The 26,127-nt window shown below is 35.4% G+C and overlaps 1 protein-coding gene across 4 annotated transcripts in view; it reads right to left on the bottom strand.

Moving 5' to 3' along the window:
* Positions 1 to 26,127, bottom strand: part of LOC105234144 (forkhead box protein O) — a 96,008-nt gene that overhangs the window by 69,174 nt on the left and 707 nt on the right. Inside the window, exons 2-4 of one of the 4 annotated variants that reach the window (XM_049448459.1) lie at positions 23,563 to 23,784; positions 1,587 to 1,953; positions 119 to 333 (exon numbers count right to left, since the gene is read on the bottom strand). In XM_049448459.1, coding sequence (XP_049304416.1) covers positions 119 to 333; positions 1,587 to 1,800 — 429 coding nt within the window. In that variant the 5' untranslated portion in view covers positions 1,801 to 1,953; positions 23,563 to 23,784. The other 3 variants (XM_049448458.1, XM_049448456.1, XM_049448457.1) reach the window with 3 other exon arrangements.

Here is a 26,127-nt window from a genome sequence, read left to right as displayed (position 1 = left end):
TATTTTTTATTAATTGATGTGCCTTTAAGCAAAACACATTCGTGTGCAATAACAAAGACATTAAATATCAATGCATGTAAATATGTATGTGTGTATGTAAGCGTGGCTTTGTACTCACCTTCCAGCCGGCACTGCTATTCGAGTCGCCTTTATCCTTGAAATACGGCACATTCTGCACCATCCACTCGTAGATTTGGCTCAGCGTTAGCCGCTTGTCGGTCGCCGAGCCGATGGCGTGCGTTATCAAATCCGCATATGACAAATTGCCCCACGCATTACGACGCGATGAGTTCTTTTTCGCTGTATTTATATTCTGTATAGTCTGTTGCGAATCTGCAAAGCAAGCAATGCGAGCCAATTTTTAATTACAATTGTTGCAAAATCGAAAATATTTGATAACAAATATGTTTACGAGTAAATACAGTTATATAAGTGTGCATGTATGTGTATGAGTCTTAGCTGTGTGTTATTCGCATTGCAGAAATACATGTGTGAGTTGCTCTATATGTTGTTGCCTTCTAACAATATTTTTTTTTTTTGAAATACTGTTGTTTTTTACTCAACACACTACTGCTGAAGAAAAAAACATTTTTTTTTTTATTGTAACATGCTTAGTAATTTTTCTTAAAAATTGTATATAATATTTGCTTTTTTCATAAATTTTTACAATTCAGGATTTAGCTAAGCAAGAGTGAACTTGAAATTTAACAAAATTCCATACAAAATTCCTCTGAAATTATGCTATATATTGGGTAGTCGAAAAAGTTTCTTCGTATTTTATCAATGCATGTAGATATCATCCCTAAGGAACTTAACATTTATCATCGAACGAAATGAAATCGAACCATTTCTGAAGCGAATGTTAAGAGAAAACGAAAAGTGGATCTAATACGACAATAATGTGCGAAAAAGGTTGTGGTCCAAGCGTAGTGAAGCTCAATAAATAGTCGCAAAGCCAAGATTGACGCCTCGAAAGAATATGCTGAGTGTTTGGTGGGATTGGAAAGGAATCATGGACTATGAGCTGCTCCAGCCTGGTCAATGGATTGATTATACTTTTTACTGTCAACAACTAATGAGATTGAAACAAGCAATCGAAAAAATGGCCAGAACTGATCAGTAGAAAGGGCTTCGTTTTCCACCAGGACAACGCTAGACCACACACATCTTTGATGATTCGGCAAAAGCTGGGAGAGTTGGCTGGGAAATTTTGATGCGTCTACCATATAGTTCATGTAGTTACACCATAGAACTACCATTTGTGTCGGTCAATGAAGAACATTGCTATCGCAGTTTTTCGCCGAGAAACCAAAAAAGCTTTGCACTGACGGAATAGTGTCTCTAGCGGAAAAATGGCAAAAAGTGGTCGACCAAAATGGTGCATATTTGATTCATTAAAGTTCATTAGAAATGTAAAAAATTAAGTTGAAGCCTGATTAGAAATACGAAAAGCCTTTTTCGACTACCCAAAAATAACCCATATTACTCTATGCCCAGCCTTACTCCAATCATATAACCTAAATATTTTGCTACGTAATTAATTAATAATAAACTAGTAATTTTATTGCTACTCTTCTTGCACTCACCTGCGCTCGCCAATTGCTGATTACTCGCCTTCGTACTGTCCAAATCATCCGATGGTTCCACAAAGTTCTCTGGCCGCGGGCATGGCCACGTATTCGATCTGGCACGCGTCTGTGGCTCAAAACCGCCATCGCCCTGCAATTCGCTGACTAGATCCATGTGCAGGGGGATGTCTGTGGGCGGTGGCGTGGGCCAGTCATGCACGAACCCCTCCATTATAGTGAACGGATCGTTTATGAGGTGCAGGTTTGCTGTATTTGTGTAACTGGTGGGGTACGAAATTTTTTGCGCAATTTTGGCGAAGTCGTTTTTGTTGAGTGGTATCAACTCGTACCGCGTCTTTTTGAGTTCTGGTAACAGAGTGATATTCTGAAATGAAAAAAGTAATAAAATTATTTTTATTAAAAATTCAGTTGTGTCTGTTACATAAAAGTATACTTGAAGTTTTGCTGATTATTTTGCAAATTATTCAATGAAAATTAGTATTAATTAATATTACACGTTCCAACTAAGTCTAGTAGCACTTTGCTGTCAAACAGAAACACACACAAATTCTGTTGAAATAGAATGCTTGTTCATTAGTACCTAGTACATATATGTATGTACATTCAGTATGTATTTAAAATATAAAATAATGTCATGGAAAAATTTACGATTTAGCTGATAAATGAAACGCAAATTTTCAAATCGGTAAATATTTGTACTGCCAGTACAAATGTGATCCATTAACCCTCTATAACTCAAAACCTCCAAATTAACTATTTTTAGTGGAATCGGTTAGTTTTATGGGAAAAATATACAGAAATTATTATTTTTTATTTTTACTTTTTATTTATAACACATATAACACAAAAAAACAATGAGTAACAGTGATAAAGAAAGTGGGCAAAATTATGAGTAAAATGGAAATCCTTCAGGACAAATGAAAGTTCTTGAAACAATTATTGTTTTTGGTATGGCATAAAGCTAACCCGCACTTTTCACACACCGTGTGAGTGAACGCGGCACATTTCGGGAACTTGCATCGGATTTTTTTTCCGCACATTGAGGCCAGTGCCCGACTTTCACTGAAGAAAAAGCTTCATTGGAAAAAAGTAACCGCACTTAGTTTGTTTTGCTTATGCTTGATTAGAGGAATGGAGTGTAGACTACATTCTACATTGCTTGACAAGACGAAAAAAATTACTACGAGTAGAATTTAGGAAGGTGAAACGGTTTGTTGCCTGTGGTCTACCATACGTTATAGAGGGTTAATAGCTAAGCTAATTCATTAATATATTATATATTTACAAGTAGTATTATTTAATCGCTACTTGATAGAAATCGGTTCGAGGTAGCATATATAGTATAATCAGTTATTTCAAGTTTGAATATCAATGAGAGTATACAAGTATAGCAGAGTAAATTTGATTAATATTACAAGGTAGTATTTTCCTGCTATAACTTTATATATACAATATCAGATATATAATATCTAACCTTGGCAAAATAACTTATTTAACTGTACAAGGTTCCCTAGATACATTTGATTCAATATTGTTGCAGAAAAGTTCAATATTTTCTACGATTAATGAAGTGGTTCCTTTGCAAATAAATGAATGTTGTTTTTTAGACATGAGGTTTTCAAGAAGAAGTAGAAATGGAACGGGATCACGGATTGCCAGGGGTTAGTCTAATCTTGAATTTATAATAAGCAGCAATTTAATCATCGAGAATGGGGTTTCTAAAACCACCTCTACAACCAATACTCATAGAGCGAGCTGGATGCGATAAACCAGTTCACAATTGACGTTTATGATTGCGCGTCTGTCCACTAAAGGCGATTACCAGAAAACAAAGCAGTTCATGGTGAACCAGAAAACTCTCAGTGCTTAGGCAGTCAGTTCGGGACTTTTCAACAAAGCCCAACGCTGAGGAATGCACCTAACAACCTATATTAAGAAAATTTTGATCGCGAACCGACAGCCTTAGGAAATTATGTGACTACGCATCTTTGGCCCCAAAGACAGCCGGACCGCACAAGGCTCACAAGACACAGCATTATTCATAAAAAAACATAATGGGAACTATACGATCAGCGCAGAGGAACTGGTACTCATACTTGCGCTAAACTATTAAGGATGACCAAATTCCAACAACATTCGCATATAAGCCAGATCGCTCAGATTGAACAACTCCAAGGAATTTATTCACTGCAGACTCAATCAAGTGGGCACTGACTTCCTTCTCGAACCATAAGTCACCAGTAATAGTTTTCGACCATTTTGGAAGCAATTGGTTCTGTATGTCAGCAATAACTCTTCGAATATTCTCTTCCAAAGTCTTAGTCGACTTGGACTTATCTGCGCAAGGAACGTGGATTCTCAAACCCCTACAAAAAATAGTTCAGTGGTGTTAAATCTACGATCTAAAAAGCCGCACCACTAGTCCACGACGCGAGATAATGTGCTCACCAAAAAGCTTCATTCAATAAATTCATTATTTCGTTGGCTGTATGGTAAGTAGCATCGTCTTGTTGGATCCAAAGGTCGTCTATATCAACATTCTTCAATTCAGGCATGAAAAGTCATTAATCTATATAGCGTTTCCCATTGACTGCAACATCATGTCGGGCTTCATTTTTTGAAAAAAATATGGACCACTATCCCTAGAGCACACCAAACAGTGACTTTTCGAGTATGTAAGGGCGTTTCAACAAAGACTTGACCTTATCATCACTCCAAACGCGACAATTGAACCAAATGGACTCATTCAACTAAAAGCCGGCTTTACCGCTGATGTAATTTTCTTGTTAAAATCGGTATCTGCGATCATCTTTGAACCCACCCAAGGAACGTGCGACGCACTTGAGGGTATTTCCGGTTCAATTCTTGGATTTTGTAAGCCCGCAAATATAGATCTTTCCAAAATTGGGTGGGTCTTATTCGATACTGCGCTCCACAGCATCAAATCGAAAAAGTTCAAAAATACTCTCAAAAAGTTCATAGGCTAAAAAACTACGGAATGATTTTTTAATCACTATTTTGAAACTATTTTCTTGATTATGTTGCTATACAATTGAATTATCTATATTGTTTATCACCATACAAAACTTTAAATAATTGTCTTGCCTCATCCTAATAACAAATGGTATCCATTTAAATCTTAGACAAACTTTTATAACTATAGGTAAGTGTGTTTTGATTGCAAACAGATTGAGTAAGAGCTGTTTAGTGGAATCATCAAAAAATAAGAGTTGAGATTTTTACAAGGTCTGTAAATAAGGAAATTGCAATGTGAATTTCAACCGCCGTTTTATGAGGATACCCTTATGACTGAGGCACCCTTAATTCGGTATCTAAACGCTCTCTTGTTCCTACACCTTCGCTTCAATTCGAGCATGTCATCTCCTTCTTTTCCTCTAACAAAAATGGTAAGTGAAAACAACAACCAACTTATGCAGTGGGATTCTATAAAAGAGAATATGCTTATATCTCATTAATAACGCTTTTTGTTTGTTCGATTCGCTACAATCCGAATATACAATGCTATATACTGCTTCATATATGAATATATATATATATATGAAACCTATTGATATATAATGAGAACCAAACCAAGATTAAATAAAAGTTAAATTAAATTAAAAGAAAATTATTAACACGAAAATTCGAGGGAAATAATTTAAAAAATCTTTTGTATTTTTGTTGGTCTTAAACAGTAAATTTAACCAGAAGGCCTTCAGTACAAACGAGTTCAACAAACTTGAAAAAAATCCCCAATTTTTATACTTTCTCTTGAATGTATGTAAGCATGTATTTCAACTGTTTTACGTCATAAAAATTCCCGGATTTCTTAACGAAACTATATATTTATGTCCAAGAATACATATACAGTGAAACTTCTCTAACTCGAACTTCCGTAGCTCGAAATATTCTCTATATCGAATTTCCTTAAGAACAAAATACGTTTTTATAACATCACTATGTAATTTTTTCCCTATAAGTCGAATTTCTGTTACCCGAATATTTCTAAAACACGAACTAAAATGTCACAGAAACAGCGGCGGTAACCAAGCATAACTCGAATTTTTCGGGGAAACACCTACCGCAATTTCGGGGAATTACCGAGCTGCGAGTCGGCGACAGATAACGACTTGAAATTTAAATTTCTTAGCAAGCGTCGCACGCACTTACATAAGATTATATCAGTTGTTGTTAGAACGGTGGTGAAAATTGTCAATTTTTGTAGTGATATTGGACTAAAATGACATCAAAACGAAGTGTAAAGTGTTTAACGCTTAAGGAAAAGTTCAAACTAATTGCCGAGGTAGAAAAGGGCGAAAACAAAAAAAAAACATTGCACAAATGTTTGGGATTCCTCCTAATACGTTATCAACCATTTTGAAAAACAAAGACAAACTTTTAGAACAAAAAGGTGACTATAATTTTAACTCCAAACGAAAAAGGATTACAACTTGCGTCAATAATGATGTTGATCAAGCTATGCTTAAGTGGTTTACTACCGCACGTGAGAAAAATCTTCCTCTCTCGGGAACCTTAATCAGAGAAAAAGCTAAAGAATTTGCGGTTGCTTTGGGTCGCGAAAATTTTTCTGCTAGTGTAGGGTGGTTAGATAAATTAAAAAAAAAGGCATAATATCGCACAAATGTCGATTTCGACTTTCTCCTTCCGCCGATTTACAGTCTAGTGAAGATTGGAAAAAAACGTTTTGCCAGATTTAATCAGACAATACCACGAAAACGATATTTTTAATGCAGATGAAACGGTTTACCCAATAAAACATTAGCCTTTAAAGGTCAAAAATGTTTTGGTGGCAAAAAACAGCAAGGAGAGAATTACCATTATGGTTGCAAGCAATATGAGTGGTTCAGAAAAGTTGAAATTGCTAGTTATCAGTTATCGGCAAGTCAAAAAACCCACGTTGTTTTAAGGGTATAAAATCACTTGATGTGGACTATGAGTACAACAAAAAAGTGTGGATGACAAGTGAATTTTATGATAAGTGGCTCAAAAATCTAGATAAAGTCTTTGTTGCCCAAAATAGAAAATACTACTGTTCGTTGACAATTGTCCCGCACATCCTAAAAATGTACAAGCAAATTTAAAAAACATTAAACTGCAATTTTCCTCCTAATTTGACGTCTGTTCTACAACCAATGGACCAAGGGATTATTCAAAATCTCAAGCAACATTATAGAAAACGAATTGTGATGAAAGTTTTGGCCCATATGGAAGAACCAACTCCTACGACTGTGTCGTTACTTGACGAAATCAGGGATCTAAACAAAACCTGGAATTTGGGTGTAAAACCACAAACAATCAGCAATTGTTTTAGAAAGCCTGGTTTTGCTAAAGGTGAGTTAATGCAGAATGCTACTACGGATGACTGGGATGAAGAAGACGATCTTCCATTGTCTGAATTGAAACAAATTTGGACCACATATCGAACGGCAATGGGAACCGATAATGTGTCTTTTGATGATTACGTCGATATTGACGATGGTGTGCAAACAATGTGATTCCCAACAGATGACATTTTAGATAGCGTCATGGAAAATCTAGTTCCTTCTGGAAAAGGTAAGTCTAAAGTAAAATTTGTAAAATGTAGCATTGTTCAACACAAATAATCTATTGTTTCAGACTTAGAGGAGGAAGTCTCTAGTGAAAGCTAGGTTGAAACAACAACTGAAACTATACCCACATTTAATCAAGCGTATTCTGCTATCCAGACCCTAAGAAATTTTACTTCGTCAAAAGAAAATGTTCCCAATGCAGTACATGCGTCAATAAATGTAGTGGAACATTTTATAGAGAAAGAGAAATGGTCCGTATTTAAACAAAAAAATTACCAATTTTTTCCAATAAGAATTTATATACATTTATTTATATACTACATATATATTACAAACTGTCTTTTTAAATAAACATGTTCATACATACATATGTAAATAAATTTGAACTCAACTTAGTGTATTTTCCTTAATTCGAATTTTCCGTAACTCGAACTCTACTTTCTGTCCCTTGGACATTCGAGTTAGGGAAGTTCCACTGTATATGTATGTATGTAGCGCTGCTTGTCGTCTCTTTGTCTGCTTGTACAATGGCATTGATGACCAATTAACAAAAATGATAATTTCAGGTCAATATTACTTGCTTCCTTATCGCCGTTATGCATTATCGCTTAATGTAAACGAGACCCGAAACACTTGCTAGCAAAATATGCACTTGTTGCTGGGCTAATGAACTGTAAATTTACACTTGTTCCGTTTACACAAATTAAAATTTAAGGCGAAATCAACGTCCCTTACTACTTTCGTAGAAGTTTTTAAGTATAAACATATATAGTTTTTTTTTTAATAATTTAGTTCACGATTTAAGATATGAATGAAGAGAATATAATTAATATCTCTTTCCAAACTTCAAAATAATGTTTCCATCTATGCCAGCGACATTTTTAGCAGCGAGTATAGAAATTCAGGTTCCATACCTCAAGCTTAACTGCAGAACTTAAGATGCTGTGTCATGTTATAGACCTACATGCACATATGTTTTTACATGCGAATAAATATATACATATATCAAGTGTAGTTTAATACATATTTCTTCCATTCCTAATCTTTATCATAGAGTGCCGAGTTCCGCAGCCTTTTTATGCTATTTTTTTTGCTCCACCTTTGAAAGTGCAAAACGAAAAAACCTTCAATGATAAGATAAGATTTTGTCAGGCCACAGGTATAAATATTTACTTAGAAATCTAATTTCTGGCATAAATTGTCGAAATTATCAGACATAAGGCACAGACATGACGGCACTCAGATAATTAATATGGAAAAGTGAGAAAGTAAAAAAGAGGAGAAGAAGATTAATAAATTTGCAAAAAAAAATATATATATTAAGCTATAAATCATAGAATCACATATTTAAATGCATTTGTGAGAAAATGCTTGGGCTCTCTCTCGTTAATTTGTTTAAAACCGCAAAAACACAATGATCCTCTAGCCAGACAGAAGTTATTTGGCAGTTTACAAATAAATCAGCTCAATGTTTTCTAAAGAAATTCAGCGTAAAAAAATGTTAAAAATCTAACAAAGCGAAAATATGTTTGAAAAGTGCAAAAAATATATACATTTGAAAGGAAAAATGTAAACATTTATAGCGCCGCAATCGTTTGGTATCTATCGGTACACTTAAGGTGGATGTTTGTAAATAATTTGCAAATTTTTCTTCAGTTTTTTTTAATGACTACCAGACCGGATAAAAACTTGCATTGCCTCACTAGTTTTCTACACTCTATGTTTCAACTCCACAACATGAAAATTTTGCAGTCTTTTTCTAAGCAAAATAGTAGTTTCCCGGTGCGTCAAAAAATGTAAAGTAACAAATAGAAGAAACAACTAGTATAAAGCATACAAATTAGTATAAATCATACAAACTGGCATAAAAAATATGGACAAAATAGATATATACAATTGCAGAGGGGTGAACAACAATATCTTCACTTCACGTTCTCGCAAAGTATGTAAGTTGTCGCAAGACAAACATTTTCTCCAGAGAAAATATAATAATAACAAGCAGACAGCTGTCAGACATAATCTGTCAGAGTTAGACTATTATGAGAGTACTTGTCATTGTTGTTTTGTAAATCTAAATTCGAGGAGTATTATGTATTAGCATTAAGTCTTTTGATGCATTTTTAAATTCATATTTCAGAAATAATTAAATTTTATAATAATTTGATTTTAAAAATTTTTATAAATAACAGAATAATTTCAAAAATTACAGGCTGTTGAAATGTGTGATGTTTATTCTTCTAAGACATTTTTGATATGTATTTTTCTGGTAACAGTTAATATTTCTTAAATTTTTGATATATTTACTCTGATTTCGTTGAAAAAAATCATACACACTGCTCATATTTTGTTTGCATTCACATTCACGTCATGTTATTTTTTTTTTTTTTTTGGCTCTGGCGTCAGAATTGCACGTGAGTTCCGCTAGTCAAGTGGCGGTCACGTTATAATTTCGATTATGTATGTACCTCAATTCTTATGAAAACGTATCAGCTTTGTAGATTCAAAACAGTCAACTCATTTAGCAATATGGCATCGATCATACACTAATTTACCAACATTAGATTACGGTAAAGTACATATTGTGATCGATTGCAAACAATCTTATCTTCTTGCTTACAATAAGAGCTCGAATATGATGAGATTACAATCACTAATGGTCAGACAAAAAGACCTTGAAATATCTGATTGCAAATGCTGCTCCGAATAGAGAGAATGAATAAGGAAAGTTAAGGAGTTAAGTATATACTAGGACATTGAGAAAACGACATTAATTTTTAGAACAAGTTATCAAAATATCGTTCCCAACCTACTCTGTCGAGGCTGTAACATACATACAGTAGAGGAGTCGAGAAGAATATGTCGAAATATCTTCATACCGCCTTTCTCCAGACAATTTTTACAATTGTTGTCAATGAAAATTACTCATTGTCCTTTGTCATATTGCGATAAGATGTACCTTGCTGAGAACCCCTACTTATTATTTCCTCATTCTGCCAATATATAATATAAATTACTCTAAATATATTTTAACAAATCATAAAACCTTAAACACTCTCTAAATACATCGAATCTCTATATTTTTTAAGTATCTCCCTTTACCATCTCTCTAAATACTGTTTACCATATGCTGTATACACAATTAACAATTCATAGCTCGAAAAATTAAGTGACACAATAAAAAGTCAATAAAGTGGACTTATTTTTACCACAATGTTGTATGTATTTATACATTGAAGGTTCCACGCATAAATATGTCTCGTACATAATAATAATGATGTTGAGCGAGGCGTGTAAGTGAGCTAATCTATCTTTGGACACAGTGTGACGCAGCACTTATGTAGAAAAGTTTATTAGCAAAAAAGTCGCGGATTATCATTCATGACATTTCTGCGAAAGCCTACTCAACAAAGCTGTGTGTAGACATACATACGTACATATGAAAGTACATGTGTAAGTATACAAACTTGTAATGCTATTTTATAAGTTCAACTGCTATTTATGCTTAATCAAAATATATGCAAATAGTTGCAAATACTGTTAAAAATATACATAAATGTGTTCATGTATAGAAATATTACTAGGTCCAACGACAATTATGAGTCGCCAGCGCGATTGTATTTGTAAGCCTGTGCCCAAGCCAAAGGCCTGTCAGACTGAGTCGGACTTTATAACGTGTGTGTGTCATGCGAGTGCTTTAAAAAGTATATAAATAATTATATGGATGTATTTACATATATACATATGTATATAAATATATTGCATATACTCGTATATAAAACTTTACATTCACAGGCTGAACTATGAGTGTGCCAACGCAGAATTATGCGTTAAGTTAATAATATCATGCAAATGAAAAGAGAGAGAGAGAGAGAGAATGTGGTCTTATTTACATATTATATGAATGCACATACAAACATAAATTCGTACGTGAAATTGTAGCGAAAAGAGATGTATGAATACATCTTGAAAACTAATAAAGTAAATATTTAAAAAATATTGTTTTCGCCTTTTTTTTTACACAAAAAACCATGACTAAGAATTAATGTCTCAACTGAAAACTAGTTTTTATTAGTGAAAATAAATTATACAAATATTGAATATAAAGTGTAGCGAGTAAATACGGACCCTTTACAATTATTATTTATTTTTTTAATAACGCTTGAGTAATTTTTTTTTCTAGTATACTTAGCAACAGATCATAAAAACAGATAAAAGTTTCCTTACTGATTCAAGCGTTGTAATTGAAATATAACGGATGATCCAAGTAGAGGTATTTTTTTCCATAGCATCTTTTGGACAGATCAGCCGTGAATCGTGTCAAGCTGTCATATTATTTTTGCTCAGTATTGTTTGTCATTTCATTCATTTTACCAATCGTTCATTTTTATTATGTTTATTCACGTTCTGCAAAGAATATGTTTCGCGCGCTTCGCTTAATTTTTGGTCTCCATAATCGGCCTACTGAGCACTATATTCGCAACACCATCACCCATCTTGAGACGCAACAACCATTATTGGATAATATTCGACCGAATAGACCACCTCCAGCATGCAGTGAAGAAAAGATAGCAGCCGTACTTGAGGGTGGACACGAAGACCAAGGAGAGTCGATTTGATGCCATTTGCAACAACTCGGTCTGAAGTATGAAACGACTTGACGCATTTTACGTCGATATTTTAAATTTAAGGCGTACAGAATACAATTTGTGCAAGAACTGAAACCGTTCGACATTCTCAAGCGACATCGCTTCGCTATATGGGCTCTTGAAAAGATCCAAGAATTTTCCACTTTTTCGAGCGAAAAACCGTTGAGGCGCATTTCTAGCTCAGTTGGTATGTAAACAAGCAAAATTACCGCATTTGAGACGAAAAGTAACCTGAAGATGTGCAATATCTCCTTTTTCATACAAAAAAAACGGTTTTTTGGGCTTGTGTGCCGGTGGAATCATCAGAAATTGAAGTCAACGGATAAACCATCTGAGACGTAGCCGCGGCCAACATTTCAAAGAGGTAATCTTCAAAAAATAAGTGCCGAAGAATGTTCTTTCGAAAGATAAAAACATTACCCATGACACTTGAAGTTTCTGTGTTTTTCTTTAAGTAGGAAACCTTGAAAAGGATCAGGAAACGAAAAGGAATTTCCTTTGTACAGCTTAAGCTCTATTCTATTTAATTTTGAAAGAAGTAAAACGGCATGCGTTCTGATTACATCTCAAAAAATCTGTAAAAAAATTGGAACTGATGTCCTAAAACGTCTGTGAGGTATTTGAGGTGTCCTGATTATGAATTTTATTTCAAAAAAATACCATCAAGTTTAGCTATTCTGGTCATTTTGACAACCCGTAAAAGGAAAATCGACACACACAACCACTTGGTTGATTTCAAAGCTGCCTTCGACAGCAGGAAAAAGAGCTGACTTTATGCCACGATGTCTGGATCCCCGCAAAACTAATACGGCTATGTAAACTGCTGTATTATCAACACCAAAAGCTTCCTTAGGATCGGGAAGGACCTCTCCGAGTCGATCGATGCCAAACGTGGTTTCAGATAAGGCGACTCACTATCGTGCGACTTCTTCAATCTGTTGCTGGAGAAAATAATTCGAGCTGCAGAACTTAATCGAGCTGGTACAATCTTCTATAAGAGTGTACTGCTGCTGGCGTACGATTAATTAGCAAGAAAGAGTTGTAAAAACACAGTTTCAAAATTACTGTAAACTAGTGTAATTTTAAGAATTTTTAGTGCGAAGAAACATGACAATATAAAGTTCATTATACATATGTATCTATAATCAGTAATAAAGGGCTACATAATTAAATTGAAGATTAGCGATTAGTGATGGATAGATGATGGTGATAAGTGCTATTCAAATACATACAAACATGGGCACACTTTACAGTAAATAGCGTTATCAAATTATCAAACAAATATCACGTTATCAAAAAATCATTACACCTATGTATGTCATACATACTCGTGTATGTATATATATGCATGTACACATACTTATGTATGTGTTATATACTTGTACATAATATTTGTAATCTTACAAGGAAGGTCAGTACGCGCCGGGGAAATGTGAAAATCTCATTAAAACTGTAACATACACATACACACATATACGAGATAACAAATCCTTTAACATTTGTATGTATAGGTCTATAAATACTACTAAATACATATAATAAATATACCTTTTTAATAAATTTTCTCAGTCATACCCGATTGCACTCGATTCTGTCAGTTTTATGTGCATGTATGTATGGCTGTGTGCATGCGAGTATATGTATGTCATAATTACAACGCTGGCTTTATCTAGCATACTGTCACTCAACTTAGCGCTGTTTCGTAAATAGTAAAATATGAACAACAAAAACGAAAATGAGAATTGTAACCCGCTCACAGCTGATAAGAGGGCTAATCGCGATTATGAAGGCGTTGCAATGGGAGTAAGTACTTATATACATATGAACTTATACTTGTATGTAAGTATGTATACTGCTTATTTTTATTTGCTTGAGCAAATATAATCAATGTACACACGCGCCCTAAAATATTTGTGTATGGAAGCAAATTCTTTGTCTGAATTTTTAGAGATCAAAAGCGAATTTCAAACCAACACACCCTGCAGCCAAATCGGTTTAAGATTGTTCTCGAACTTGGACTACAGGGCCTCGGTAGAGCAAAGCATGTTGATGTGAATAAACGATTAAAAAGCTATAATTTTTATGTTATGTCAAGTGAAAATACAGTTTGAGATGAAAAGCCCAGCATAAAGCCTTTTTATGGTTGCCAAAAAGTTAAGAAAGCTCACAGCTGTGAGCAGTTTTTAAGGAAGGATAATAACACAAGTTTGGAAATCTTAAGTTCAAAGACTGGTCGAGATAAAAAACACTAAATTACGGTTATCAAACTTTCATAGCTTTCACTTAAATTTTCCAAGCAGGTGGTAACCTTCCTTTAAAAAAAAAACTGAAAAGCTTTTATTTAAATAATTCATTTCAACAAATTAAAATTACTCTCGTATAGGTAAAATACACGTAAAAACCGTAAAAAATTGTTTGAAAAAGTTGCCACCCTTTCACAATTTGACTAAATTAAATTAATAGAAAACAAAAAAATGTTAATATAACGGGTGATTTTTTTTGAGGTTAGGATTTTCATGCATTAGTATTTGACAGATCACGTGGGATTTCAGACATGGTGTCAAAGAGAAAGATGCTCAGTATGCTTTGACATTTCATCATGAATAGACTTACTAACGAGCAACGCTTGCAAATCATTGAATTTTATTACCAAAATCAGTGTTCGGTTTTTTTTTTTTTCGGACAAATTTTGTTCAGCGATGAGGCTCATTTCTGGTTGAATGGCTACGTAAATAAGCAAAATTGCCGCATTTGGGGTGAAGAGCAACCAGAAGCCGTTCAAGAACTGCCCATGCATCCCGAAAAATGCACTGTTTGGTGTGGTTTGTACGCTGGTGGAATCATTGGACCGTATTTTTTCAAAGATGCTTTTTGGACGCAACGTTACGGTGAATGGCGATCGCTATCGTTCGATGCTAACAAACTTTTTGTTGCCAAAAATGGAAGAACTGAACTTGGTTGACATGTGGTTTCAACAAGATGGCGCTACATGCCACACAGCTCGCGATTCTATGGCCATTTTGAGGGAAAACTTCGGACAACAATTCATCTCAAGAAATGGACCCGTAAGTTGGCCACCAAGATCATGCGATTTAACGCCTTTAGACTTTTTTTTTGTGGGGCTACATCAAGTCTAAAGTCTACAGAAATAAGCCAGCAACTATTCCAGCTTTGGAAGACAACATTTCCGAAGAAATTCGGGCTATTCCGGCCGAAATGCTCGAAAAAGTTGCCCAAAATTGGACTTTCCGAATGGACCACCTAAGACGCAGCCACGGTCAACATTTAAATGAAATTATCTTCAAAAAGTAAATGTCATGAACCAATCTAACGTTTCAAATAAAGAACCGATGAGATTTTGCAAATTTTATGCGTTTTTTTTTTAAAAAAAGTTATCAAGCTCTTAAAAATTATTTGCAGAGAATTTTAGCGCACATATTACTGAGCAGCGTTGCCACCTGCGGCATTTGTTTAAATAATTTAGTTCAACAAATTAAAAATTCTATCGTATTTGTAAAAAATACGGTTTAAAATGAAATGCAATTAACTTTTTTTTTTTAAGTTGCCACACTTTTACAATTTTGTTAAATTAAATTTATAAAAGTCAATAAAATTTTATAATGGATTGATAAAGCAACGCAACAAAAAATATTTAAAGTCATTTTTAGCGCACAGTTTTCTGAGAAGCGTTGCCATCTGTGGCTTTTGTTAAAATAATTTAGTTCAACAAATTAAAAAGACACACATGTAAGAATTATATACGTAAAAAAGATTTAAAATGTCATACAGTTAAATTTTTTTTTGAAAAAGTTGCCACCCTTTTAAAATCTTACTAAATTAAATTAATAAAAATTAATATATCTATATATTAACATATGAGCAACGCCATAAAAAATATTTACAGAGATTTTTAACACACATTTTTCTGAGTAGCGTTGCCACCTGTAGTAAATGACGTATTCCAAAAAACGAATTAAATAAATTCGATATTATAACATTAACGTCCAAGTATAGTTTTTTATGAAAATCCATATAATAATATTTTCTAAAATAACAGTATTTTATGTATCGTATATCCGTTTTCGAAAATCCGTTTTTAAATATTATATTCGAAAGTATAAATCAATATATATGTATAAATGAAATAAAAAACAAACAAACGCAATTTTTTTCCAATCTCTTGAATAATAAAATTCCTACTCATTAAATTCAAGCCACACTAAGATATACATATGTACATATGTATTTTGCTTCCATTGGCGTTATTTATATTCATTAAATTTGAAAAAAATTTTGTATTGAAAACTTACTAAAATATAACTGAAAAAAAATTTATTATTCTTTCTCACTCCATTGAAAAACTCTGCATAATAATAATGTTCCTACGGGGTCTATATGAAGTATTCATTAAATTTTTTTTAAACTTTTTACGTGTATATATATGTATATGTACATATACATACATACATGAATAAGCACATTATACGATTAATACTGAAAATAGTTTTATGCGCCCATTGGCACACAGTGCGCACGGTCATCAAGGTTGGCAAGTCCAATTAGTGGGCCATACAATATGGTGATGTAGGAATTAAGCGCTGAGCATAATAGCATTATTTCTGATAGGCAGACTCTCTTATAGTTTCACATGTGCGCGTGGGTGTGTTCCCATGTAGAAACAGACAATTTTTTAGATGACTCGGTATCCCGGTTAAGGCATTGCCAGAGGCAACCGTGACTGGCTGTTTTGAGATGTTGCAATAAAGCGGCGCGATTCTTGGTAGCAAAGTTACATAATACGGTTATATAAGTTTATACTTGTATACATAGGTCAGGTTTTATTAATTTTTCAATGCAGGCCAAATGAGGAATATGTATAAAAGTCTAAATATTTGGATTACATTTTCAAAATAATTTGTGAGATTTCTAGTTCTGTTCTTAGCTCTTAAAGCTAGCAGTGACGCCATGAAAAGTTTCTATGAACGTAGTTGAGAAGGCGGAATATTGATGCTGTATCAACGAACAATCTTTAAACAATCCTCCATAAGTCACTTATCATTCCCGTATTATTATGCGGCATAAAAAAGGCAATTGGAGCATTTGAAGAACTGTTCTCCGCAAGGTTTTTAGAGTCATCCGCGAGAGTGATGAGTACTGGCGAAGAAGGAATCACATACTGTATAAGCTCTACGGAGGTTAGGTTAAATGGCTGATCTCGAGAAAACGCACTTGGACTGCTGTATGTAGTCCTTTGTGAAGCCATAGAAAAGAAGAACTCTTGTGTTCGAACTTATAAATTAGCCAAACGCTTAGTAGCCAATAAAAATTTGCATAGGCGTTTAATTTTCACCCGCCAGATCGATGGGCTGTTTTAAAGTATGCGCTCCCAAGTATTTAAGTTTTGACCTCCTAAACGCGGGTCTGTCAAAATGGAAGTGTTGAGTTGCTTCCATCAAGTTTTTCTTCCATACAGCTTCTACAGATGGCGACTGGTAAGGTTCCCAACCTACCATCATGAACGCCAGTATGGCCTGTTCTATGCTCCACAACAAAGGAGAGGCAAGCCTTACTGAGGGCAATGAGATCACTAGATCTCGATCATGAACACAAGAGGGTACGGGAGCCCTCCGACCCACTCCCATTCTACTGTTGTGGCCTGGCACCCATACCAGTCTTTTCACAAAGACACTCGGATGGTCACTTGAAGGCGGCTACACTCAGGAGCAGTAAATCTACACATACATTAATGGCTGCAATCTTCGCTAGGAAGAAACTGCAATAGTCATAAAGTTTGAGGCTGGAGTTAATAGAGAGCTTCATGAACCGGTATGAAGTCAAAGTGTGTGAGGAGATCCGAGTGTTTAGACACGTGTTCGTTTAAGAACCCAGATTCTCTGAGTCTGATAGCAACTTTAAAGTTTGGACCAAGGATTAGATTCTTAAAAACTAGGAGCCTTAAAAAACTTGGAGTAATTTGCCATTTGTTTACATTCCGCTAATTTGTCTCACACTCTTTATTAATAGCAGTAAACGTACTCACTTTCAGCTGATCCGGTTATGCTGAGCAGCTGTGACCGAAATTATAAATCTACATATGTATATTGTATGTTGTATGTTGTACTGCAGAAATCTTTAAAAGCTTTCAGGTGGGTGTCTTGAGCAAGTACTCGCGAAATGTATGTATGTATATGTGTACCTAGACGTTTTTAGTCACGTCAGCTTCTACAGCAAAGGTAATGACGTATCGTGGGGGCGTAACAGCAATTTCTAATATTATATGTATGTATATGTACATATGTATGTATGTAAAAAATTGCTCAGCATAAATACATTATTTACACAGTATTTTTCCATGCTATTTTTAGACAAAAAAAATTTATGCTGATTTGAGGAATTTTTCGAAACCATAAGTCTTTCATTTCACCTGTTTAGTGAATACTCTGCAAAGGCCAAACATTTTTCTATAAGAATATAAGTAGGTATGTATGTAACTATGCCTTTATTACAACATTACTACACTTCAGACAGTTGAATTATTTTCTCTCTTTTTTTTACTCTACCGCTTCGCTGTAAAATTTTCCATGCTGATAATTTATTGCATTAAAAGTTTATTAATGTTTAATTAAACAAAAATAAAAGCGCCGTCTACAAAAGAGTTTCTTCGCGCTCTCTGCTCTATCATTCCATCATGTGCTCACTTGCCATTAACACACACGCCACTTCAACTATTTTATTGCACACTCCTCTCTATTTATTAATTTACATACCTACTGACACACACACATATATTTATATAAATAGGTATGTATGTCTGTATGTGTTACATCGGCAGTTGAATATTGAATGTTTGATTGAGTTAAATATTAAAATGCTTGACGGAAAAAAATTACATAAAAAAAAAATGGCAAACGATTCCGTAAATGCTAAACGTGGCGCTGTCGCGCGGCACGCATACTATCTGCTTCGCTATTTTATTTCATTAAATTTTTCTTTTTATTTATATTTTTTCTATACAGAAATCAACTGCGCAGTAGATACGCCATTAAACAAATTACTCGCTGGCGCTCTCTTTTCTAACGTTATTTCATACTCTTGCTCATGCTAGCAGTCTGACAGACCTTGCGCTCACGTTGGTGCTCAAATCAAAACAGTAAAAATCATTAGACATTTGATTAAATCGTATGATCACTCGCTTACGCTCTTTCGCTCAGCGAATGTCATACGAAAGAGGCGTGAAAATCAAAAAAATAAAAGAAGACTTTTTTCAGCAGCAAACAGCGAGTGAAAAAAACTAGTCAAACGTGCTTACAAACACCACAAGCAAAGTAAGTCAGCAGCTACACAAAGTACTCATGCACACGCCGCGCGCCACCCTGCGCCCCACTTTCCGAACGAAACAAGCTGCGCGACTGCGGCAAACAGCCGTGAAATGTGTTCACTCTCAGTCGGTGATTTCGGGTTTGGCTTGGCCGTCATGATCAGCGGTCAAATATACCCACAAACATACATTCATATGTATGCATGTTCTTATATACCGAGCATCACATCATCACTGTCATTCTTGGTTCGTCACAGTGCCCCCGGTGCATCTGAAAAAACTCGGAGCATGTGTTGGTGCCTGCATATAAGTTTAATATAAATATGTATGTGCGGGTCCATTGGACCTCTGCTGCTGTTGCCTGGTATTTTATTTGCCTCGGTGTCATTATTCCCTGTTCGCCGCACACCTGCCGAGCAGTCTGGCTGACTTCTTCGCCGTTTTGCCGACATAGCTTCATACGTGTTCTTCCTCGTCACATGTTTAGGCCCACACATACCACTAGAAATGTGTACGCAGCCCGTACAGACGGTCGGCACACAGATATTGCCATAATTTATATGTATGTATGTACATCGGTTTGCTCGGTATGTGCGTTCGCTATCTCCGCATAGGCCTCTGTAATCATAAAGCGAAAATTGAACACGCGATTTTTTTCTTTGCCTCTTCGCTATTCTTTATGAATTTTCTGCTTTCCACTAAGAGACTGTAGCTTTCTTATTTTGCTGTCTTCAAAGTATTTCTAGCTCTGTTGGACTCACAGCCAACGTAATTAATTATATAGAATTATATTTCTATTTTTTTGTGGGTGCGACATGATGCTAACCGACTTGTGGCGGATTCCCGTGGTTTCTTAATGCGATACAGAGAAATTAGGGGACTGTGTTGGAAAATTGTTCATGTCCGACATAACCTCGAAAGATGTTAGTAACTTCCAGAGTTAAAATACAAAATTTTCCGTTAAGTTTTCGAATTTATTTCGAGTAGTACCTCAACATAGAAGTCAGTGATTGATAGTTACCGAGTTAGAATTCAGATATTTCTAAACCGTGAAGGATCTCATGATACTTATATTCCGAAAACAGTTAACTAAGACTTTCCAATAAGAGCTATGAATCTGCAAAATGTCTTCCAAAATATTTTTTTCGAAGTTAACTATTAGTAGAATCTTCATTAGACCAATTGTCATCCCGCACCATGTTTCATTAGTCATTTATTGTTTTCGATCACCGCGTTCATTATATTCCCTCTACACGTTGCGCAAAAATTACTTTGTTATTTTCTTAAACTTTTTTTAATTTTTTTTAGATTGCCACACGGCATCTGTTGCGGCCAAATTTACGTTTATTACCTTTCTGGTTGGCTTTTCGCTTGACTTTTTGTTTACCCCGTCATAAGGTTGTTTTTGTTTTATTTTATTTTTTTCTTTTCTTTTACGAGCACACACACATTTCTTCCTCCACTTTCTGCAAATCTTCCACTCTTTTGCCACATTTCTTTGAACACACTTTTACTGGTTTCGTTTCATTTCTATTTCGTTTTCCTTTTTTGCGGCGTACATTTTAACACTTTTGCTCCGAAACCTGTTCTCCATCACATTACACGATCATCAACTCATCGCAAGCTCCAACAAATACCGAGACATACAAAGTTTTTGCTTTTCTCCAACAACCGACGGTCTCGTACGCTTTTTGACTCTCGTACAGCAGTTCGTATTCGGTGGCATTTGGCTGATTCGAGCTGCTCGTTTATCATCCCTTCCCAAGTACAGCGCGCTACAGATGCAAATGATCGTGCAGAGATCTGACCCATACACAAAAACACACACATATGTACATACGTTCGTGTAGATCTTCAGGGGTAAATGTTTGTGTCTTCCTGTTGTCGTTTAAGTTTCTTCACCGGTTTTGTTTTCGCACATACTGCGCGCCGTCAGCGGCGTTCTTCATCATTAAGCAGCGCGGCCATGGTCTTCGGCCTGCGCGTTTGACGTAGTCGCAGCTTTTGTAAATTAATCGCCTCTAAATAAGATAATCAAAAACGTAAATGTATGTGTTCAGTGCCTTTCCCCTAGTTCGTCGGTATCAGCAACATGTTTTGCGTCACTTTCGACTTGGATTTGTCCCCCTCTCGCCGGTGCGCCCGTTGCATTGCGCATTGCTCCGTGGCGGAAGGCCGTTTATTGTTTGTTTACTTATTTGTTTTGTTTTTGTCCGGAAGATTTATTTTCATTTTTATTTTTCTTAACCACACCACACATGCTTTTCTACAATTTTTCACACTACCGGCTTTTTAACCGCATATACTCTGCACATATGTATGTATGTGTACGTATGTATACCTGTTTTTCGTTTTCGCCACTTGATTAACAGATGATAGTTTAGAGATGTATGTATGAAAGAAGTGATTGAGGTTAAGTAGTCGCCGCTTACGCTGCTGACCACGTTTTCATTGTATTTTGCTATTTTGTGCGCTTTTCTTTGAGATTTCAAGGTTTGGGCTTAACAAAATGTCAGTATATGTGTATATATTTATGGGTATGAATTTTTTTCAATTTTTTTGCAGATTTTTTAAAGGGTTTTATTAAAAAATAAGATGCTCTCTAATATATTATTCTAAATTTTTTAACAGATATGCCTTCTAACTCACAGCTATTAGTGAATCGAACACGCTTGAGCTTTTCTGAGAATATTTCTCCAAAGGGTGAAGAAAATACGCGTAAGAAAAATACTGTTTACTTTTATGAAACACACAGTTTGAATTGCGGCCATTATTAAATTGAGAAACATTTTCGATTTAGGTCACAGCAGTGAATTCCTTCAAATATTCTGGGAATAATTTTACAGCAATGATTCAGTTTAGGTGTCTACGACAGTAAGAAGAAGAAGACTCAATTTAGAATTAGTTTGAACGTTCTTAATTTTTATTTTTTTCTGACGCTTAGAAGTGTTCTTGCTGTGGTAATATAGGGAAAAAACTATGATTTTGTTCCAACATAATGATTTTTATTTTTTTTCTATATTTGTTAATCATTTTCGATTTGTTATCGATAGTGAGGCGACAGAGTCTGTTAAAATTTAGGTCAAGCGCAGGCATCCTAAACGATGACTACTCCTCAAGGACCTGGCAACTGAACTTCATCTGGTATCGCAAGGAACCAAAACTGGTATATGCGTGGCTTATTATCCTACTAAATTAACATAACCTAACCTATAATAATTAATTGGTGCGTTAAAAAACTTTTTTATAGTGTAGCAAAGTTCATACTTTCTGCTGATAGAGCAGTTGTCTAATGTCCACATATGTAGGACTTCATTTCTTCAACAAATTTGCAAAGCAATTTGAAGTCCAAGCGAGATAACTATGTATATTTGGTTACGATATATGAGAAATCTCGACAATGTAGACCGTATGGAGTTGAAATAAATGTATAGTTAACAATCGAAGTAATTTTCCTAAAATCGCCTTTCGGGGATTACATATTTTCCCGAAATCCTCAACTATCCAAATAATTAAAAATAATTATCAATATCAATATTTTAAGACACAACAGAAGAAAATTCGAGATATACGGTTTCAGCAAAAAAATCGTGTCTAAATTGCACACAAAAAAAACAATAGCAATATTTTTTTTAATTTTTTGGATATGAGACAATTTTATGCACAAAAATCTTCCTCACCACCTCTTTGTTTTCGGAGCTTCGCTTGGAGAGCGCCATGGGATCAAGGGAATCTAGCTTTTTTTCAGAATGCACTGCCGATGATTAAAGTACATTAAATTTTGTAAATGTACTTAATTTTTATTATTTTGTTAAATAAAATTTTCCTTTAAACAAATTTGTCTGCCTTTCGAGTGATTGGCTTTATTTTTTCTCCATACTACACTTCACAAACACTTTAGATCATATCAAACACTTCTTTGTCACTGGCAGTAAAGGACACGAATTTCCTCATATGAATAATTGGCAAATGTTCTACGAATAATTCACAGTGCGAAACAATTAAGTTGTCGAATATCAAGCACAGTATTGAGTGCCGCGGAAAGTATTCAATAAGAAGTGTGCTCTGATTCATGCATATAGTAAATAAATTTATAAAAAACGTTTTGCAGGTTTTCGAGCTGGAAAATTTTTCAGTAGTTGTATTGAAAACTAAAAAAAATTATAAAATTTTCTTTAATTTTTTGGGAACACATAACGGCAAATTAATATGAAGTAATTAAGAGTTTTAGGCAGTAATAATCCAATGTAAGCAAACCTATTAACGTTTACGAATATTTAATCCCGACTTGTACCTACATCCAAGCACGCCATGTCGTCTGCGTTTTGCCAAGCAATCAATATTCAACACTTTTATTACTATTAGTTAAATAAAAAACAAAAATCGACTGCGATCTTTACATTGCATTTCTCACAAATGACAACAGGTAGAATACTTACAGAATAACCTTCAGCGCTGTCACTCCGTTAAAGTGCTGAACCGCTGTTTTGGTGTTTTGCTGCTCTCCTTTAGCGCTGATAAAGTTGTGCTAGTTGTTGTTGCCAAGTAATTTATTTCACTTTTAACGTTAAACAGCAGTTTTGGCCGCTGGTCGGAAATTTAATGCATACAAATATTTATTTTTTTGTTGTTTGCTTTACGCTCGCGCGTGCTCTCGCGTGCTCTCGCTCTCTCGCTTGTAATATTATTTTTTTTTTTGCTTTATAACACTGGGCTCCAACTGCGCTCAATTCAATTGTACATTTTCAATAATAAAATTTTGTCTGCACTTTGCCACACTTTTTTCACTTTTTATTTAACACGCGCGATCTAACTGCACTTGTACGCACTTTTTACGCGTTTTTTCGTTTTTTTATCTCATTTACTCGGTTATCATGCTATTACTTAACACTTTTACTTGGCGATCGTTTGTCAGTTGTCACTTTTTTGAACGGTTTAACGCAGTACCAAAACACATGTGACGCGACTTTGGCGCTTTCCAACGTGGAAAATTTAATATTTTTTAACAGCCCCGAAACTCAAAAACTAGAATCTCAGCAGCCGCGTACACTTGGCTAAAGCGCGGGAGCTTCTTTTATTTAGTGGTAATATTTATTTTTGGAATTTTTATGTTTAAGCCGTTGGCTGGCGCTTTTGCTTGTATTTTAGGCCGCGTTTACACGTCAAACTTTATTTCGAAATTTTCTTTTTATAAACTTTTTTCACACACTTTTTTAACATTTAACTAACTCCTTCAGAATCTGCAGCACCTGCAAGCGCAACATAATCGTTTATTATTATTTTTTTACGGTGTAACGAAAGAAAGAGTAAGGAAACTGTGCACAACCCTTTGGATTGTTTTTTCACATAACTGGCAAGTTGTTTCGCAATCGCAATGTATTTATATCTTATTGTTTATACACATTTCAATATTGTTAAAAAAAAGTGACACAAAAAGTTATAATTTGCTTGCCGAAGACACAGCACAGTTCCAGCACAACATCGCGAATCAACTCCGGCATTAAACTGACACTTCACAGATACAAAAAAAGACACAACGCGAAGAAAGTAAAAGATAAGATGTTGGGAAAAAAGTAAAAACTCGTTTCGAGCGCAATGCTTGTTGTTGTTTTTTGTTGTAGTACGCGACTGACTGGCAGAATTACTAAATAGCGGACGACTGGGCAGCGCAGCAGCGGCTGATCAACTGACCGCATACACACGGTACTTTGTCTGACCGCGGCTGATTACTTGACCGCCTTTCCGACTGTCTGACTGACTACTTTTCTGCCTGCTTGCCTGCATGCCTGCCTGACTGACTGACTGCCTACTATACTTCTATACAAACAGACATACGCACATACATACATACGTGCCTACCTCATCGACTGGACTGGACTGGACTGGCTGGCAAAGTGCTGTATCTCGCCACACTGCGGCGCACAAACGATCAGCTACGCGCACCGATATTCATGCTGTTTGTGTTGTGCTGTGTAGAAAGGAAACAACGCAGTCAGTTCCAATAAGGCAATGCAGACGCGTAAGCGATCGATGCTGCGCCAAGTAATCAACGACGACGGACGAGTTGTAATGGATATGAGTAATGAATTACTGCAACTATGTGTGACTATATGGAGCGCGTATTGAGGACCGGCTTTTGAAATTGGAAAAATTCGAAATCATAGCGGTTCACTTAAGCGAAATCTGCAATGTACCTTTGGTGACAAGCGAGCTTGTGCGAGCGCATAAAATACCTTCGCGTTCATACATATGTACGCGTATTCCGTCTGAGCGCCGCGCTTACAATGTATGACAGCATAATTAAGGCGTGTAAGCGTCACGTCATCAATTCCCAGCAATGCTGCATTGATTTTTTGAACGCGAATAGTGTTACGCGGCATCGCGAAACCACAAAAGCGGGAAGCGCTAATGGCGCACACAACAGATGAGCTGCGGAACCGCAGAATATTATTTTATTTCAAAATGTGGTTTGGCGCGGCTATGGTTGGAGTCTATACTAAGTGTTGAGCTCATCTTTACTTTTAATTGCAAATATATGTATTCGAGAGATCACTTGTGCTTTCCTAGCCTATTGCTGCTCCCGCTTTTAAGAATTCTTTCAGCGCTTGAGCTCAAAGCCAGCAGCCGCCTTGCTCACGAAACGTCTGTTCTGTAACGTGAACTTTGCGCGTTTCCGCTTTACACAAACCGAAAAAAAAAAAAACAAAAAAGATAATAATAAAAAGACGAGAAAACAACAAAATCGCTTTCGCATAGGTAGCACGATCGGCAGCAGCCAAATTCTCACACGGCAGCGCTTGGTCGGCGCATAGCATTGGCGAAGTGTTTTCTAAAAATATTTTTTATTCTAAAATTATATGATTAGGTGATCGCGTTGGACGCGCAATTTGCCTTTAAGTCGGTGAATTTATTGCCTCGCAGTGCACAACACGCTACAAACACACGAGTCCGCAAACATTTGCGGTTTTTTTTTTTAATTTTTTTTAGAATAAATAAAAATTAAT

The sequence above is a fragment of the Bactrocera dorsalis genome, chromosome 2, assembly GCF_023373825.1.
Source record: "Bactrocera dorsalis isolate Fly_Bdor chromosome 2, ASM2337382v1, whole genome shotgun sequence".
NCBI lineage: Eukaryota > Metazoa > Arthropoda > Insecta > Diptera > Tephritidae > Bactrocera > Bactrocera dorsalis.
This window is presented reverse-complemented; position numbering and strand designations above follow the sequence as displayed.